Source organism: Mercenaria mercenaria, chromosome 1 (assembly GCF_021730395.1).
Source record: "Mercenaria mercenaria strain notata chromosome 1, MADL_Memer_1, whole genome shotgun sequence".
NCBI lineage: Eukaryota > Metazoa > Mollusca > Bivalvia > Venerida > Veneridae > Mercenaria > Mercenaria mercenaria.
The window spans coordinates 100,020,673-100,041,512 of NC_069361.1; the positions used below are offsets into that span (position 1 = coordinate 100,020,673).

Below are 20,840 nucleotides of genomic sequence, written 5' to 3' on the forward strand. Positions count from 1 at the left end.
ATGGCCCCACCCCGGGGGTCACATGGTCACATGGTTTATATAGATTTATATAGGGAAAAACTTTGAAAATCTTCTTGTCCAAAACCATAAGGCCTAGGGCTTTGATATTTAGTATGTAGCATCATCTAGTGGGCCACTACCAAGGTTATTCAAATTATCCCCCTAGGATATAATATGGCCCCGCCCTGGGGGTCACAATTTTTCTGTAGACTTATATAGGGAAAAACTTTGAAAATCTTCATGTCAAAAACAAAAGGGCCTAGGGCTTTGATATTTGGTATGTAGCATCATATAGTGAGCCTCTACTAAGATTGTTCAAAGATCCCCCTAGGGTGAAATATTGCCCCGCCCAGGGGTGTCACATGCTTTATATAGACTTGTATAGGAAAAAACTTTAAAAATCTTCTTGTCTGAAACCACAAGATCTAGGTTTTTGATATTTGGTATGTAGCATTGCCTTGTAGTTCTCTACCAAGACTGTTCAAATTATGCCCCTGGGGTGAGAGAGGCCCTGCCACGGGGGTCCTAGTTTAATAGACATTATAGGAAAAAACTTTAAAAATCTTCTTGTCTGAAACTGCAAGGCTAGGCTTTTGATATTTGGTATGTTAGCATTGCCTAGTGGTCCTCTACCAAAATTTTTCAAATTATGCCCCTGGGGTGAAAGAGGCCCTGTCCTGGGGGTCCCAAGTTTTACATAGACTTATATAGGAAAAACTTTAAAAATCTTCTTGTCTGAAAGTTCAGGGCCTATGCCTTTGATATTTGGTATGTTGCATTGCCTAGTGGTCTACTACCAAAATTGTTCAAATTATGCCCCTCGGGTGAAAGAGGCCCTGCCCTGGGGGTCCCAAGTTTTACATAGACTTATATAGGAAAAACTTTAAAAAATCTTCTTGTCTGAAAGTTCAAGGCCTATGCCTTTGATATTTTGTATGTATCATTGCCTAGTTGATCTCTAACAAGATTGTTCGAATTATGCCCCTGGGGTGAAAAGTGGCAGCGCCTCAGGGGTCACTTGATGTATGAGTTATAAAGGAAAAATACTTCAGAAATTATCAGATCATATTTCCTAGTCTTTAATTATATTTACCGGATGACCCCAAGTGATAAAGGGTCACCCGACTGTGACCTTGACCTACTGACCTACTTTCTTGTTTTTTAAGATACAGCCTTGAAATTTGGATGACATGTACAGTTTTGCACACCAATCTTAAAACTGACATTCAGTGACCATGAATATGACCTACTGACCTATTTTCTTGTTTTTTTTAAGATTTAGCAAAGAAATTTGTTCAAGCAAGCAACTTAACTCAGGTGAGCAATATAGGGCCATCATGGCCCGCTTGGTAAGCTCACCTGAGCACAAAGTGCTCATGGTGAGCTATTGTGATCACGCTGTGTCCGTCGTGTGTTTATCCCTTCAATCGTCAGTCATCAACAGTTGTGTTTAAATGACATCTCCCCAAAAACCACTGAATGGATTTTGATGAAACTTGATGTGGATGTTCCTTGGATGGTCTTCTACCAAATTTATTCAAACGGTTCCGCTGGGTTGCACATTGGGGCCATCAGAGCTAAAATTAGAAAAATCATCAAAAGGCATCTCCTTAACCGATGGTCCGATTTTGAAATAATTTCACACAAATGGTCCTTATGTCACCCTCTACAAAGATAATTCAAATTATACGGATTTGTCACAAAACATGGTGCCAGGGGGTATGGTCTCTTTTCCCTATATGTACATACAGGAAATTTGAAAAATCTTAGTCCGATTTAAAATAATTGTACACAAATGGTCCTTATGTGACCCTCTACCAAGATTGTTCAAATTATTTTGTTTCGTCAAAGAACATGGCTGCCAGAGGGCGTGGTCACTTTTCCCTCTATGTATATAGTGACAATTTTTTGAAACTGCTAGCCTGATTTGAAAATAATTTTACAGAAATGGTTCTTGCATTATCCTCTACCAATAGTGTTCAAATTATTCCGATTTGTCAAAAACTTTGGCCGCCAGAGGGTGTGGTCACTTTTCCTTATATGTATATCATGGAAAATTTAAAAATAATTTTGTGTGAAACTGTTGGCCCGATTTTAAAATAATTTTACATGATGGTTTTTGTGTGACCCTCTACCAAGATTGTTCAAATTATTTCGATTCTTCAAAAAACATGGCTGCGAGGGGGCGTGGTCACTTTTTCCTATATGTATATAGAAGAAACTTAGAAGATCTATTTGTATAAAACTGTTAGTCCAGTTTTAAAATAATTTCACACAAATTGTCCTTTTGTGACCTTCTACAAATATTGTTCAAATTTTTCTGATTCGTCAAAAAATGTGGCTGCCAGAGGGCGTGGTTACTTTTCATCAGCAATTTCTTTAAACAGCATCTCTTCCAAAACCACTGAATGGATTTTGATGGAACATTTTCACAAATGATCTCTGGGGGGCCCTCTTTCAATGTTGTTCAAATGGTTCCAGTTCATTTAACATATGGGTCTTTTTTGTTAAAAATAGGTTTTCAGCTATCAGACTTTAAAAATCTTTTTTCTCTAGAACTTTGATATAGGCGAACATAGAAGAAACCTAACCCTGTACTTGTACAATTATGTTATACAAACACACTTGAAGCCTTGTACATAGGTGAGCACTTAAGGGTCAATGACCCTCTTATTCTGTTAATTGTGATGTATTATTTAGTGTAACAACCATGTTTTTAAGAGCATGTCTCAATTTTGCTGTCATTCAGAGAAATTGTGCTCTTTTATTTAGCAGAACTGAAATTTTGAAACTTCAACCTTACAGCTCGGATCTATGCCTGCATACGTCAGTGAGAGTGCTTTAACAATTTAATTGTTTGAAATTGAAGTATATCTATTATATTGTATATTCCACTTGGTTATATTGATCATCCAGCAAGGTTACAATTACTGGTCTTTGATAGCAGAATAATCACAGTGCAGTTTCATTTTATTGGTAGAAATAAAAATGTAAAAACGTCTAGGCCTAAGAACATTGACAAACATTCATCAAAATATGGCAAAAAACTTGACTTTCATTTCAGACTGATTGTTTTGTGATTGAGTTATTAAGATACATTTAAAAGGAGTGTGTATTTTAATGTAAAAAATTCTTTAGAATGTTTGATATTTACTTTAGTGAAATAACTGTTGTTTCAATATTATATGCCAGACAGTAAACAACAGGATGTGAGAATTGTGTAATGTTAGATTGCTTGTTCTTGGTATAAATTTTATAAATTTCATCAAAACGTACTAAATTTTTTGCCTTAAAAGAAATTTTCCAAAACATGCAAAAGTTGACTGGGAAAATTAAATTGATTACATTTTTAACAAAGAAACATGAAATGAATTAAGTAGAAGTGTTAAACAAATTTTAAAAATCTTGTATCTCAGATTTGGTCACATTTCAGTAGCGGCAAAAAACTTAGTTATAGATACCTTCTTTATGTAATTCAGATACCTTCTTTATGTAATTCAAAACAAATAAACAAAAATGAAAATTCTCTTATATTTTACTGTGATAATAAAGCAACTTTCCAGATGATAAATGACTGCAGTTTGTTGAATATATAATAAAACCGAACTACGGACAACGGAATATTGGAATAAAAGTTTTTTTTGCACTAAAACTGACATATTAGGTTTTTGAAACACAGTACATTTTCATCTCAGATATTAAGTTGTATGTTGTTGCATTTAATGCAACTAAGATCCTAAGCTACTCTCAGTGGTGGAGAAAGATTCCTAGGTGCCCTTCCAGGCATTAAAGGTCATCTTGACTGTATCCTGACCTAAAAGAATTAGACCAAAGAAAAAGTCTGTAAGTAGATTGTTAGAGGCAAAGAATGTAACCAAGGAAACTTTTAGCAGAAATCAAACAGAGTCTGTTCACGAGAGTTAATGAAATGTGCAATACCTCTCATGCCCACCCCCCCCCCACCTTCCCCACCCACCACCAAATCTAGCACCAGCTTAAGCAGATTTATATTATACAGAATATTTAGTAAATTCCAGCTTGAAAACAAACTGAACTGAGGTTGCTAGAGACCGTAACCACTCAGCCAGAGAGCTTGTCCTCTGTCATGTATATTTTCGGGGATGTGGGAGGGGAAGGGGTGAGGAAAGTAAATTTTTCTTGGGGAGAGGTTGGGAATGTGGGTGGAATGTGTAAGAAGTTGGAGACCCAACCACCCTTTCAAACCTCCAAACTCACTCACCTTTCTTTTGCAATTGTCCATGTTTTCCCATATCGTTCTTAGTAGACCCCTACCTTACCCTTGGACAAACCCCCCAACACACACTGGAGACTGAAAAAATCTGTAAATTTTTCTGTTACTAGTATCTGTCATTTTCAGTTATCTTCTTTTAACATTTTGAATAGTTGAAATTGCTGACATTTCAACAGTTCCTGTTTGTGTGGTGGATGGTAGTTTAAAATGTGGGGAATAGAATAGAAAGGTGTTAGGTAAAATTGAAAATATTGGATATGATTATATTTAACTTTTGTCCATGGTAGAAAAAATTCAATGTCTTATGCACTGATTAATGGTTAAATGTAAAACATGTATAGCATTGTAGCATTATAAGATTGAGACTGTGTTTATCTTTTTAATTATAAATGGTTTACCTGTATAAGACAGTTGTTAGAGAACTATTTATAGCAAGAAAATTCTGGAAAAAAAATAGTGCTTGAAAATAGAATATTAAAATGACTTTAAATGACAATTTTTCAGAAAGCTTGTTTAAAATCTGGAACATTCAAGTCTTGATCAGCAAAATTGTTGGCAAATAGTTGTAATGTTTATATGTAACGAGTTTGATAAAATGGCTTAAATGTTTGTATTACATTGAACAGGGCCTGACAACAGCTGCCAATCTGTTGATGAGTGGAGCAGACAGATTGAAGCGTTCCCAACAAGAGATTGGTAACAGGCAACAAAATGAATTCCATTATGAACTTCTAAAGTTACGGCAAAACTGGAGGTTAAAGAAAGTTGGCAATGCCATTATCGGTGACCTTAGTTACAGATCTGGTAAGTCATTCAGACCTATAGTCAGCTTCAAAATTATTTTTCCAGCAATGTTAGATACTATGACAAGGCTTTTATAGTAACAATATAGTCTGGTTAAAATGACTATCTCAGCTATGTTAAATACATTATTGCCAAGACTGTTATAGTATATAAATATTGCATTCCTGAGAGGGTGATATGAAAAATGTTCACCACGAGATATATGAATATCGACTGAGGCGCCAGCCGAGGTCTATATTCATATTTCGAGAGGTGAGCATTTTTCATATCACCCTCTCAGGAATGCAATATTTATTTTATTATACCGAAATGACATAAAAGTCAAAACATTTACTGGGAAATCAACATAGCCTAATGATTTGATCCAACGTTAAAAAGTAATTACCAAATAATGAAGTCGGAATTAAGGAGTGCTTACTTGTTAGCACTCGGGTGGCAACTCTTCTGTGTAATAAGACATTTTTGATAGATTCAATCGAGACTTTTGCATATCGCGGATTCCTATGTTTATGCACATAATTATTTCAACATTGTTACACTACTGAAATCGCTTGCAGTAACATTTGAAAAACAGTGATAACTTTACTATTTCTAAATGAAACATATATGTGTGAGTGCTTATTTTCTTAGTTAGATCATTTCCAATCTCATGGAAATAGTTTCGATTCAATATTTGATAAAAATTTGTTTTTCGAATTTTTTTTGGCACGTAGAACAAATCATTAATAAAAGAAAAATCGGCCTGGTTCACAGATGAAAGGAATTTAATTCTAAATTATAAAAGCACATCTTCTGAAAAGTTAACGTCACAGTCTTTTACTCAGTGCAAAAGTATCAGTCTCTCAACGGGAGATATGAAAAAAAAACACATGCGCAGACAAACAAAATAGGGCTTTTGCGCAGGTGATATGAAATTATTGATCATATCACATGCGCAGAAGATATAAAATTACTGGGGAATATGATATATTGTTCAAGTTAAACTAATGGGAAATTTGCATTGGATATTTATGTGAGGTATAATAATAAAAATTATAGCCTATCTATCTATAAATACTGCATGACACCCTTGCGAGTATTTTATGCAGGTTTCAAGAAAATGTGGTAGTCAAAGTACATGTATACAGGGCTTGAGCTAGGGAGCGACTTGAGCGAAATAGTCGCTTTGTGGCTCCCCACTTCGCTCTAATCTAACATCAAAGCGAAATTCAAGTCGCCCGATTTTTTTATCCACGCTCGTCCAGTTATCCGCCATCGGCCTGTTGACACTTGACTGGAATACACGATAGCATAATTTAAGCTCCGCCTACTTCAGATTACGGAGAAGTGCGAAGGTGACACTTGTTTTGTAAACTGACAGTGTTGATAAACAAAGCAGTAGGGATTTATATTACATAAGCTTACACATTCTTTTTTGACCATTAGAAAGTATCTTACCGTGTTTGGCTCCAGTAATTTCCTGAAATCCACTTAATTTTACTCGTATTTTTCAAAACCCAAACTTTAGAAACATAATATTATCACTGACACATTCTGTGACTAAAATAACGTAACTGAAATTTACGCAAATTTTGACACCTGCCATCAGAAACTGGGTTAAACCTTTTTGATGACTGTTTCTTTTAATGTGTGCCGACACCAGCGTATCAAAGAGACACCAGCAGATCAAAGAAAATGTGTATTCCGTGTTATGTCATAGTGATGTCACTGCTATTGACATGTATTTAATTCACATACTTGTTATTTAAAGTGACTGACTTTGAGTGCATTAGCACTGGGAGCTTGATTTATTATACGCCCGAAGGGACGTATTATGTTATGACGCTGGTGTCCGTCTGTCCGTCTGTCCGTCCGTCTGTCTGTCCGTCCGTCCGTCTGTCCGTCTGTCCGTTAGCAATTTCGTGTCCGCTCTGTAACTCTTGAACCCCTTGAAGGATTTCAAGGAAACTTTACACAAATGTTCACCACACCGAGACGATGTGCAGACCGCATGTTTTGGATGTCTCACTTCAAGGTCAAGGTCACACTTAGGAGTCAAAGGTCATATCAGTTTGTTTTGTGTCCGCTCTGTAACTCTTGAACCCCTTGAAGGATTTCAAAGAAACTTGACACAAATGTTCACCACACCAAGATGACGTGCAGAGCGCATGTTCCGGATGACTTGCTTCAAGGTCAAGGTCACACTTAGGGGTCAAAAGTCATATCAGTTTGTTTCGTGTCCGCTCTGTAACTCTTGAACTGCTGGAAGGATTTCAAAGAAACTTGGCAGAAATGTTCATTGACACAAATGTTCACCACACCAAGATGACGTGCAGAGCGCATGTTCCGGATGACTTGCTTCAAGGTCAAGGTCACACTTAGGGGTCAAAAGTCATATCAGTTTGTTTCGTGTCCGCTCTGTAACTCTTGAACTGCTGGAAGGATTTCAAAGAAACTTGGCAGAAATGTTCACCACATTGTAACGATGTGCAGAGCGCATGTTCCGGGTGACTCGCTTCAAGGTCAAGGTCACACTTAAGGGTCAAAGGTCATATATGACTTTGCTTTGTGTATATTGCTCTGCATTGCAGTGGTCTTGTTTTTATTTGGCAGATCTCTTTTTTGTACTTACAATAATTTTTTTTTTTGGAATTACTTCCCTTTTATGTTACTATAAATAGCTTATTTTGAAACTTTTTTATTATTGGCCGTAGGGAAAAACCGAGACCACTTTTCTGTGGTACAACATGGATGGTACCTCCAATTTTAAGGTGTATTTTTACATACCTATACCTGATAAGGATTTTTTTGTAGACTTTGATTTTTTTTTTGTGGACTTAGATTTGTTTTTTGAAGTTTTCCTTTTGTTGTTCCAGTCCTTTGGGGCTACAACAGTCAAGTTCTTAAAATTTTGCTCAAATCCTATGATGTAAGCCTTCGGGCGTATATTGCCCCGCATGGCGGCGCTCTTGTTTTATTTTTTTGCTGATATGGAATTAACTTTTTTTAATTGTATTCATATTTAAAGGGTTTTCTTGGTTTGGACAATCATTGCAGGAGTGAAAAAAAAACTTGAATTTGCAGTTTAATCACATTAGATTCACAAGGTTAAAAATGATAAGAAAACAGAATCACTGACATTTTCAGTGGATTTGATATTTACTTTAAATTAATAGACTTTGTAAACAAAGACAGGGAATAATAAAAATAGTAATGTTATATAAAGCATATTTAGTTCCTTTTTCAGCTTGCATGTCATGGTGCTAAAATCTTTCCACGTTTTCCCTAAAATCACGCCACTTCTCCCTAAAATCTCTCCACTTCTCCCTAATCTTACCTGAGGGAGAAGTGACTTCTCCCTAAAATCTTAGCCTAGCTTAAGCCCTGGTATATGTGACCTTCAAAGTACATGTATATGTGAAAGTCAAAGTATTTATATATTTGATCTTCAGACTACTTGTATGTATATAAATAAATTATGACATTTTGTGTGAAAGCATGTTTTGTATGTGGCAGCATATGTTTATGCTGCAAACATATCATGTAAGACCATGTGATGATCACGTAAGAAAGTTACCTTGCATCAAAAATGTTAAAAGTATTTATTCAGCCAATGCACGATATTTTCTTCTCACATAGTAATGTATGTAATTACATTTAGGAAATAGAATTTTTGCAACACTGAATGTAACACTTCCTTTCTTTTTTTCAGCTGGTTCGAGGTTTTGGCAAGGAGGAACATTTGAAGTGACAAAGAATACAACTTTGCCATCAGAACAGCCTGATGGAGGTGTGGCCAGTCATAGTGCCCTTGAAGTTATTATACCCAGTGAACTAGAGGGTTCCTCATACGTACAGGTTGAAGTAAAGTGTGTGCCTGGTAAGATTCTCTTTCTTAGTTGGATCTGTTAGTAAAGTTGGGTGATCTATTGTCCACAGTTATACTGTTAACAGTCTAGATGTCAAGGTTTGGTCCAGTCTAAACGAAACATGGTCAGTTTGTCTTAATAAACCCTTGAGACAATTTTGGTACTGGATCATCTAGAGTTTTCACAACAAACAGATTGATAAGAAGAAATATTTATTTAGCAAAAAGACATTGACACCAAAACTGTTGCTGATTGGTTGCAAGAATAGTTTAATTGATGTACCTAATTTTACAGAGTCGATGGATCTGATCACAGCTACATTGAGAGTACCGGATGGCTTTGGAAGATATCCCTCTGATGCTCACTGGCAAACAAAATTGGAGGCCGCTCAAAATGTCCTCTTTTGTAAAGAACTCTTCTCCCAGGTATGTACATGTCTAACAATTAATGGCAATAAATGGAAAACAAAAGAAAAGAACCTTTAATTATGCCTCCGAAGGCGGGCATATTAAAATCGCAAATGTCCGTGTGTGCGATCGTCAGTGTAAATTCTTGTCCAGGCTGTAACTTTGCCATCCATGAAGGAATTTTGAAATAACATGGCATTAATGTCCCCCATAATGAGACGACATGTCATGCGCAAGAATTAGACCCCTAGCTCTAAGGTCAAGGTAACACTGAGGTTAAAGTTTAACAGGGTCTGTTTCGTGTACTGTTCATAACTCTGCCATTCATGAAGGGATTTTGAAATAACTTGGCACAGATTTTTACCATAATGAGATGATGTGTCATGCGCAAGACCCAGACTACTAGCTCCAAGGTCAAGGTCACACTAAGAAGTCAAAGGTTAACAGGATTTGTTTCTTGTTCGGTTCATAACTCTGCCATTCATTAAAGATTTTGAAGCATAAATGTTCCCTATAATGAGATGATGTGTCATGCACAAGATCCAGATCCCTAGCTCTAAGGTCAAGGTCACACTTAGAGGTTAAAGGTTAACATGGTCTGTTTCTTGTCCGGTCCATAACACTGCCATTCATCAAGGGGTTTTGAAATTACTTGGCATAAATGTTCCCTATAACGAGATGATGTGTGCAAGACCCAGACCCCTAGCTCCAAGGTCAAGGTCACACTAAGAAGTCAAAGGTTCACATAGTCTGTTTCTTGTCTCATCCATAACTCTGCCGTTTATCAAGGGATTTTTAAATTACTTGGCACAAATGTTCCCCATAATGAGTTAATTTATCATGCGCAGACAAGTGTTGCATTCTTTGGCACGCTTCAGGGGCATAAGTCACTAATAGTAACATCTCTTGTTTATCATATATTTATTATTGACTTTGTAGCCTGAAATAGTCTAAAATAGTCTATCAGTCAGACTGAAGGACATCCATTATCAAAAACACATTTTGCAATAAGATTTGCCTAGCTTTTGCAAAGGAAACCCTGCAGATATTCAGGAATAGTTTCTATTTTTAGCTCCCCTGAGCATAAAGTGCTCAATATTAGCTATTGTGACCAGTCATTGTCCAGCATGCATCGTCAGTCAACATTTGCCTTGTTATCCCTCGCTGTAGCCATATCTAGGAAGTGGTTGGGAATATTTAAATAAAATTTCATATACATAAACCACTATGGGCTTATGCGGCCCGTCAAGTTTCAGTCAGATTGCCCAAGTAACACACAGAGATAGGGTCAAACCAGAGAAAAACTTTGTGTATGCAATAGGGGCTGCATTTTTCACTGGATCTTCATGAAATTTTATTAGAATGTTTGTCTTGATAAAATCTAGAACAAGTTCGAATATGAGTCATCTGGAGTCAAAAATTAGGTCACCCAGTCAAATCAAAGAAAAACTTTGTGTATGCAATAGGGGCTGCATTTATCACTGGATCTTCATGAAATTTAATCGGAATGTTTGTCTTGATGAAATCTGTTTAAGTTTGAATATGGGTCATCTGGGGTGAAAAACTAGGTCACCTGGTCAAATGAAAGAAGAACCTTGTGTATGCAATAGGGGCTGCATTTATCACTGGATATTTGTGGACTTTGATCAGATTGTTTGTCTTGATCAAATCTAGGTCAGTTTTGAATACAGGTCATCTTGGGTCAAAAACTAGGTCACTCCGTCAAATCAAATAAAGTCTTGGTGTATGCAATAGGGGCTGCATTTTTCACTGGATATTCCTATTCATGAAATTTAATTGGTTAATTGCCTTGAAGTCTGGGTGAAGTTCGATTATTGGTCAACTGGCAGTGTTGTTTAGGTTGTTTTTAATAAATTAAATTGCACCATTGAAAACATGAGACAATGTGCACGATAGTGGGTTCATTTATGATTTTATTTTAACCAAACTTGCACACAACTTGTATGACCATAAGATCTTGGTTCCTTTCTTGAACTGGTCAGATTCCGTCATGGGTTCCAGAGTGATGTTCCCTAGCCATTTTGACCTTGTCTGCACAATAGCAGCTCCATGTATGATTTGAATTTAATCAAACTTGTACAAAACTTGTGTCACCATAAGATCTTTGTTTCTTTCTAGAATCAGTCAGATCCCATAATGGGTTCCAGAGTTATGGCCCTAGCCTGGCTCCCTGGCTGCATGGTTATTTTTTTATATAAATACTGCAGGCAAAATAAGAAAATCTTAAGTCTCTAAAATAGCACATTTTATCTGATGGCTGAACCATACAGCCTGGTGAAAGTTGACCAATGTAACCCTAGATTACCCCTGTAAACTGTTAACTACTGAGAACCCTGTCAATTGCAAGGCAATTAACTATCCTACCTGATGACAAGTTCTCCTTACCAATTTGATAAGGGTCATTTGAGAAAACATCCAAGATGTTGTTATTTTCTGGAAAAGTATGATATTGAGCCCATTCATGATTCAACAGTTTAATAGTAAATATTGTGTATGGATAATTAATTAGAATTAACATAAACTCAACATCTTTTATATGAATTTTAGGTTTTATTAATTGTTAATTATGGAAACTCCACCTAAAGAAAGTGTTATGGTAAAATTAACCCTTGCATCAAAAAAGTTCAAATGTATTCTGTGTGCGGAAATGAAAGAAAACAGAAAAGAAAGACAGCGCTTGTTTCATGGTCAAGAAAAAACAGATTTGTGGTACATAATTGAGCAAGTTTGGGTATTAATATTTCGGAAGATGACCACAGCGAAATTTGCTGTAGAAATTGTGCTAAAAAGCTTTACACCACAGATAAATCGCTACATATGACTCGACTATGTGCATATAATTTTTTTAAAAAATTGTACATTTATATGGGGCATGCATTGGAAAATTGAGAAAATATTTAACTAAACAAATAATGGAAATAACAAGAGTTGTCCGTATTTGACAGCATGCTCCACTTTTCGGCGATTTGACAGTAAAATATGTCTCATTAAGAGACCTCTACTCTAGACTCTTCCACGCGTTAATACTATATATGTATTCGCTAAGACAGATCAGTGTAACAGACTAACCTCTACTCTAAAAGGAAGATACACCAAGGGGCATAATTCTGTCAAGAACACAAATTTGAGTTATTGGGATTGTTACCACACATGCAGATGATGATGGTAAAGATATATTTTGAGTTTCAAGTCATTATTTTATATAGTACCAAAGTTGTGTCCAGAAAACGAAGTTTGTCAAAAAATTTAAGTATGAAAGGGGCATAATTTGGTCAAAAATACAAATCAGAGTTATAGTTACCACACATGCAGATGATGATGATAAAGATACAATTTAAGTTCAGGGTTCGCACAGGCCTTGAAAAGTCCTTGAATTTGGTTGCAACCTTGAAAAGTACTTGAATTTAGTGTTGCCTTGAAAAAATGGCAAAAAGGTACTTGAATTTGACTGAAAGTCCTTGAATTTAGGCAGACAGCCCTGAAAATCCATTAACAGTTTCTGTCTGTTGTCAAAATCGTATGTTATTGGTGTAAAAATGAATAAAAAACTTTTTTCCGGCAAATTTAAAATACGTTTGTGTAGGAGTACGAAAAGTCGCCGCTACGAGAGCGTGTATCAGGTACGGTACGGGTTTTATACTAAACGTTTGTGTATGACGTCACTAGAAATTGTGAAAATGGCAGCCTCCATGGTTTGTAGAAATGGGGAAAATCGGGAAGAAGTGTTCGTTCCAGCACAAGTGGGTAGGAAAGTAATATGAAATAAGGCAAAGCCTCAAAGCGAGCTCAAAGAAATCGGATTTAGCTAAAAATATTATGCATCATTTATTTGTCACACAGAAACTATTCCCTACTCACAAGAATTCAGGAGAACCCATTCACTTGAAAAAGTCTACATTTAGTGTCACCATACCTGTAACAGTGAATATCATACGTTGCAAAAATTATGGGAAGCTGGTGTCACGGTGACGTCATTACCGCGTTCCCGTTTCTTTCTGCTTATTAATAACATTTTTACCATTTTCTGGCCGATGCTTGATCTTTTAAATGAAAATAATATTTTTTTCAAACAACTGGAAAGCATTCTTTCATTATTGTTAAGTGATGAATATTTTTTAGCAATTGAATGAAGTTCTGTATTCACTCCGGAAAGAAGTACTTCCTGTGAGCACCTATCCGTTAGGGTGCGCTTTTTAAGAACTTCCGACGAAACTTTTCAAATCCATCACCAAGTGTGGAAGTATACTTGCGTTACCGTAAAGCTCGATTCTCGAGCTCGCTATCAGTGGGTTTTTATAACCCACACAAAGCCCGATGCACGCTATGCATGAAGATATTGACTTGACGCACATGGTGTAAGTGCAATAACGTCGCATGCTAAGAGTGCAAAGCATAGGAAAAACGAAGAAGTGAGATCGTCGTTGGCATCGTGTGGGGTGGCATTCATTCGACAGGAAGCTTAAGGAACTTTCAATGTAAAGAGCGAAACTAGTGCTGGCAGTAGCCGGGATATCAACAATAATCCAACTCTACCTCCCCCATCCACTCTTGAAACTGATGGAACTGTCACTGTATGACTATCCCACCCCACCCACTTCAGAAACTGTTAATAGACCCCAAGGGCCAACAAGGATTAGTCAGTATATTGAGAAGTCAGGATTACTTAGGGGTTGACATGGCCTGCCATTTTATTAGTGGTAACAGTTAAATACTCTAAAATCTAAATCTAAAATGTCTGTATTTGGGGATTGGTTAAGGATTGACATAAACTGACATTAATTTTTTTATCAGTGGTGACAATAATTCATTTAGTGTGTGTAATTGTATGTGGAGGCCATTGTTGTTAAGAAATGAACTGTGTTTTCTAGTCAGTGCTGAGTTTTCTAGTCAATAATGAAAAGTATTAAAGTTAGAAACTAATACATAGTTATCGTGTTCATGAAATACATTGTCATAATTGTATAATTTGAACTGGGTACGGATTTAAAAAAAATCCTTGAAAATACAAATTTAACCTTGTAAATTCCTTGAAAAGTCCTTGAATTTTGGTAAGAGAATTTTGTATGAACCATGAAGTTTCAAGTCTTTATCTTATATTGTACAGTACGTTCCACTTAATTGCATATCGGTTAATCGCATATCCCTGGTATTCGCATATGAACTTGAAGCACCGATCGATCCCTATATAATTACCTTTAAAGTTTTTCGCATAATTGCATTGAATTTTTAATCCGTCCCGCTTAATTGCATAAAACATTTGGCTAAAGGTCCACTAATTTGGTCGCAAACAGCAATAAAAATTATCAAAAGATGTCGAAAATTTACTGTGAATTACTCTAGCCGATCAGCTGTTTCACGTCGCCTAGGTAACAATCGGTGCGTGACATATTCGTCAACGTGTGAATCACTCGGGTAAATTGGTAATTTAAATACGGTAAGTATGTACAGGTGACGTATTGTTACACTTTTATCGATCTGCACGAGAATTTAAGACATTTTGTTGTACGTTTTTGCGGAATGAATGTCGGGTAACATCCCCCACCCACCCGCGTTGAAAGCGAAAAAAAAAACTTGACGATTATCGGTAATTATTCTGTTGATAAACAATGTAATTGGCCTTGTTTTCATCATCAATTAACACCCCTTCGAAGAGCTAAAAGAAGTTTGTTGGTATCATGACATTACAAGTGGAGATCAAAGCTGTATAGTTTCCCCGAGATTTTCGTGGCATTACGTCATGTTTTCGCGCCATGTTGCACATCACTGTTTGATCGTACCGCCTCAGTTCTTAAGTGCTGAGAAGTAGATCTAGTGTTGTAACAATCAATAAAAAAGCTTCTTTTTAATTTGTTAAAGCGAATGTGCAATATCCCGTATAAACTGACAGGTAAACGTGTCAAACTATAATACAATACAATACAATACAAAATCTTTTATTGCATTATAATAGCGGATTTCTTACCCCAGTGACCTATTTGCCCTCAAGGAAATTACAGAATGGTTTGAAAAGAATATCTTATTATAAAGTGTCGTGTCAAAAAATACATGTACATGTACAAAGATTCATTCCAAACTTATTAAAAATACGCAACAACATTATTGTTTTTGTTTTTTAACCGCATTTTCTATGTACGTTCACGAGGTCGCGTAACAGAAATCTATGCAAAAATCGTTTTACTTCATATTTTTAAATTGCTGCTGCCTTTTCATTATTTAAGATTTTTCTATTCTGTTTTTTGTACTTTCTGGTCAAAAGTCTGAATTTTATGCCCATAGTTTGTATCATCTATTTACTTTTAGAAAGTAATAAGTATTTAGGATCGCGCTGTTTGAAATTTTGCAAGTAATTTTATGAAAATTCGACCGTTTTTATAGAATTTTGCCAACATTTCTGTTAAAACCTTTTTTAAATCATTATAGAATTCAAACTATATTACTTCTCAATCGGTGTTGAAAATCTGAAGCGATAAAATAAAAAAATGAATGCGTGACGCGCGTTTTTTGTATACGTGTCGATGAACAAAAGTAACAGCGTTGTAAGTTAGGCATTATGATAGGTCGCACGTGCTCGTGGAATGGAAAATTACCGGCATGGCGTTTTGATATCTGTACGATTCGCGGGTAAATTCCAGTCAGTGGTAAATAAAAAATATTGTCGTTTACAGCTTTAATTGTTTAAAACATACACAGGTATGATTAATCACTCCATTAGTGACACATTTTCTAATTAATGTTGCCGTATTGATTCAAAGTAATAACCATTGCTCCTAGAGCAACCGAAGCATACCGAAACAGATGCCATATACGTATATTCGGATAAACGAATAGCCCGGTTATTCGCATATTTTGCTTTGACAAATTGGGTATGCAAATAAGCGGACTCCACTGTACTAAAGTTATATCCAGAAAGCGAAGATTGTCTTTGGGGTTATGAAACTAGGTGATAACATCAAGTCCCATAATTCTGACATGCAAATTTGGCCAAATTATGCTCCCTTTTGGACTTAGAAAATCCTGGTTAAAGTTTTTGCGTGCAAGTACATATGGCTATCATTTAAAAACACATAACTTTGAAACTTATTTTTTCTTTTTCTTGGTCAATTACCAACCTCACTAGGTCAAGTCCCATAACTCTGACATGTATTTCTGGCAACTTATGCCCTTTTTTGACCTTAGAAAATTCTGGTTAAAGTAAATTCTGGTTAAAGGTTTGCAAGCAAGTTACTATCACCAAAACTAATGCAGAGTTATACTGAAATGAAACTTCACATATGTCTTCGCGGTTATAAAACTAGTTGATAAAATCAAGTCTAATAACTCTGACTTGAATTTTGGCCAAATTATGCCCCCTTTTGGACTTAGAAAATCCTGGTTAAAGTTTTGCATGCAAGTACATACATGTGGAAATATATAGCTATATTACTTAAAGGCATATAGATTTGAAATTTCTTTTTTCTTTTTCTAGATCAATTACCAACCTCACTGGGTTAAGTCCCATAACTTTGACATGTGTTTTTGGCAAATTATGCCCCCTTTTGGACTTAGAAAAATACTGGTTAAAGTTTTGCATCTGCAAAACAAATGCAGATATTAAATTGAAACTTTCACATGTGTCTTCGGGGTTATAAAACTAGTTGATTGCATCGAGTCCCATAACTCTGACTTGTATTTTGGACAAATTATGCCCACTTTTGGTCTTAGAAAACTTCTGGTTAAAGTTTTGGTTGAAACTTTATTGTTATTTCAACATAAGATTAATATTCCTGCTTCTGTGACAACGATTCGAATAGTCTAGTGGAGCACTGGCTGTCTTACGGACAGCTCTTGTTGTAAAAGTATTTAACAAGATAACTATTATGATTATACTCTGTTTACAAGTAAGACCCATTTGCTTAAATCATTAAATTGTTTTAATTTACTGCTGTCATTTCATATTGTACTAGTTACTAGAGAGTACAATTAAAATGTTCCTTGATGTTTCTTTCTGACTATCCTTTTCCTAGTATTTATTCAATTTAGCTAAACTTTGCCTTGAAAAAATCATGACTAAATGATATAAATAATTTCATTCAAGTCTTGTACTTACTACTTCTTTATGAAGTGTGCTGATTGCTTTCAGGGCCCTGTTCTTTGACATATTAATTAGCAAAGATCTGTGTTCACCAAGCAATGACTGTGGACTAATAAAAATTATATCGGCTTTGCCTTCATGTAACTGTTATATTGTATTTCACTTTTCCTTCTGTATATCCAGTAAATACACTGTTTTTTAAGTCACTTCTTGGCTTTCCATAAGAGCCACAGGAGGTGACACAACAATAATGGTACATTGTGTGCTGTCATTACGGAAACAGATCAAATGCAAATAGTTAAGCTTTTGCCACTGCCAAAATAAAACATCATTTCCTTTTAAATATCCTTTTACAACAGGCTCTTGGTTTGGTCTTATTTGTTCATAATTTAAACCCATTTCTCCATTACAAGTGTAGTTTATAATGATCTATTCTTGAAAATAGATTCTTGAAAATAGATAAAAAAAATCCTCCGATAAATATGTATCTCTTTTGTATGAAAGCACATTCCTGTTGTCTGATAAGCCATTACAAACTGAGGGCAGGCCATAAATCGGTAAATTAGCTGTGGCTCATTAAATGATGGTTAGCACATGAAACCCTTAGATAACATGTCACAGTGATAGCAGCTGACTATCACTAAAAGAAATTAATGGGAATTTGTCTCACAAATTTGTGAGACACTGTAAGCCAACTTTCACCAGTCCCTATGTTCGGAGCCAGGGGCAAAAAAAAATGTCAATGTAGAAACAACCTACAGGAGTTACTTCCCTCTTAATGAATAAACTTATATAGGCCTATATATGTAAATAAGAACAAACATAGGGACGGGAGCCAGTCTATTATGGCCCCAGAAAGGGCCAAAATTAGCTATTTTGACCTTGTCTGCACAATAGCAACTTATTTTATGATTTTATTTTAACCAAACTTGCTCATAACTTGTATCTCCATAAGATCTTGGTTCCTGTCTTGAACTGGCCAGATTCCATTATGGGTTCCAGAGTTATGGCCCCTGGTTCCAGAGTTATGGCCCCAGAAAGGGCCAGAATTAGCTATTTTGACCTTGTCTGCACAATAGCATCTTCATTTATGATTTTATTTTAACCAAACTTGCACACAACTTGTATCACCGCAAGATCTCAATTCCTTTTTATACGCCCAAAGGGACGTATTATGTTATCGCCTTGGTGTCATAGCTTCCATTTCAAAATGCAGTATTTAAAAGAAGCAGTTGGGGAGATGTGCAAATTTATGTGCACTTAGGTATTCTCTTGTTGGTATGTTCATCTGCCTGACCCATTTTATGTTTTTCATATCTCAAAAAGTATGTGATCTTGAGCCATCAAATGTTAAAGAATAGTTATTCAGTATATGAAGTTGTGCACTTGGGGTTTTGTTTGGGATTTCGAAAAGTAAGTCCCAAGTTATGTTATTGCCCTTGACAATCAACACTATTAATAAAAAGAAACAAACAAAAATAAATATGAAACAAATAGTCTTTCAGTTTCTTTTATAATGTTTTTCTATGATTTGTAGTTTCCATACCCCACCCTGATGATTCATTCTTCACACACGTTTTTACGAAAGTTTACATAGGTGTGCATTTTCAGGAAGTAACATATAACCATGCAGGGACAGGAAGTGGGGGATACCAGTGCTCTATGGACACACATCTAGTTCAAAATCAGTATGTGGTTGAACACTGAAATATAGACTGTTGAAAAAAGCAAGTAATGCAGCAATACAGTTAATTCATACAAAATTCTGTATCAGGTATTGTTGTTGAGCCCGCTTGCGGAAGTGAAGACACATTTGTCAAAATGGCTGTTTGGTGTCTGTGCGTGCGTCCTTCCGTCCAAATGAGCTTGTCCGGACCCTAACTTTGACATGCATGGAGCAATCTTATTTATATTTGGCATGAATGTTAACATCAGTGAGACAGAGTGTCTTGCGCAAACCTCAGGTTTCTATCTCAAAGGTCAAGGTCACAGTCTGGAGGTCAAAGGTCATGTAAGATCTTATCCGGCCCATAACTTCGACATGCATTGAGGAATCTTGTTTATATTTGGCTTGAATGTTAAACTCAATGAGATGGAGTGTCAAGTGCAAACCCGAGGTTCCTATCTCAAAGGTCAAGGTCAAAGGGGTCAGATGGTGGGCTTGACATGTTGCCCATTGGCATCTAGTTTAATTTTGAATGTATGTATTTATTTTCTAGCTTGCAAGAGAGGCTGTTCAGTTGAAGAGTAGTGTGCCCCATGTAGTAGTTGGTAACCAGATCATTACAAATGTAAGTACAAATATATCTTCCTTTATAGTTTGTAACTGTGCGTAATTTCAGTAATTTCGTAATAAATTTTATTTGGTATGTGAAATGAGATTTACTCATGTAAGTTCAGTATGAACGAACTATAGGTCTTTATTTCAGATATTCCCCAGTGTTCAGTTGTCTATAGTTTTGTGCCATTCGACAGGGAAAGGTGACAAAAAGGTGAGTTGTAAATTTTCTATTGAAATGTTTGTTGGTATTTTTAAAAAAAATCTTTTTAAAAAAATCTACCTTCTAGACTTGTAATTAAGCTCAAATATAAAGATTCAAACAAGCATGCATGCAGCTTTATTATCTTAATTAATTAAGGTTTTGTTTTTTTTTCAGTCACCTGCCCAGCCTAATAAAGTGGAGCATAATCATGTATTAGAGCATTCCTTACATCAGCTGTTACGAGAGGTACATCACAAAACATTGCATCTTGATTCTCCACATCCTGTTACAGCAACCTTTGGTATGAGCAAGAGACGTCGACTGGCTGGTCCATCTGGAATGTCTCGATCAGATCTCAAAGAAATGGCAGAAAAGTAAGAAATGTCATAAATCATTGTTTTGAATTTGGATATAAAGCAGAGTTTGAAGTATACCTGATGAAAACATCCAGATGATTAAAGGGCTTGTTTAATAACTTTTATCAAACTGTGAACAACAAAATTGACACAACTTGACACGCTAATTGCCGATAATTACTGGCCATTTGATCATAACAAAAAGATGATCACTCCTTTGGTTATCAGTTTGAATGGAGAAGCTCATGTCCATTTTGTCTTTTTCGACCCAGTTGATAATAAACAATGAAAATTGATATTTTATACAAGCCTTTAATTAACTCAATAATAATAACAAAAGTTTCAGTTTGCATACTTTATAATACTATGTGTGAAGCACGAGGTAGTTTTGATCTTTTGTTTGAAAAAAACATAACGATGTACGGCCTTCATTAAAAATCATTAAACATGTTTAATCAATGAAGCCGATTATCACACCAGAACATACGTAATTAATTGATCATTCAACATCAGTTAGTAATTAACTTCTTCAACGTGACTTCTTAAACGACCGTGAAGTGTGCATGTTTTTGTAGGCGTCAACAAACTTTTCATTGGT

The 20,840-nt window shown here is 35.8% G+C and overlaps 1 protein-coding gene across 4 annotated transcripts in view; it reads left to right on the top strand.

The window, feature by feature from the left end:
- The window catches only part of LOC123528932 (mediator of RNA polymerase II transcription subunit 17-like), a 36,505-nt gene that overhangs the window by 8,744 nt on the left and 6,921 nt on the right, over positions 1 to 20,840 (top strand). For all 4 annotated transcript variants that reach the window (XM_053518537.1, XM_053518540.1, XM_053518524.1 and 1 more), the window contains 6 exons: positions 4,879 to 5,056; positions 8,748 to 8,915; positions 9,199 to 9,329; positions 19,623 to 19,694; positions 19,833 to 19,895; positions 20,061 to 20,260. In XM_053518537.1, coding sequence (XP_053374512.1) covers positions 4,879 to 5,056; positions 8,748 to 8,915; positions 9,199 to 9,329; positions 19,623 to 19,694; positions 19,833 to 19,895; positions 20,061 to 20,260 — 812 coding nt within the window. The remainder of the gene's footprint in view (positions 1 to 4,878; positions 5,057 to 8,747; positions 8,916 to 9,198; positions 9,330 to 19,622; positions 19,695 to 19,832; positions 19,896 to 20,060; positions 20,261 to 20,840) is intronic.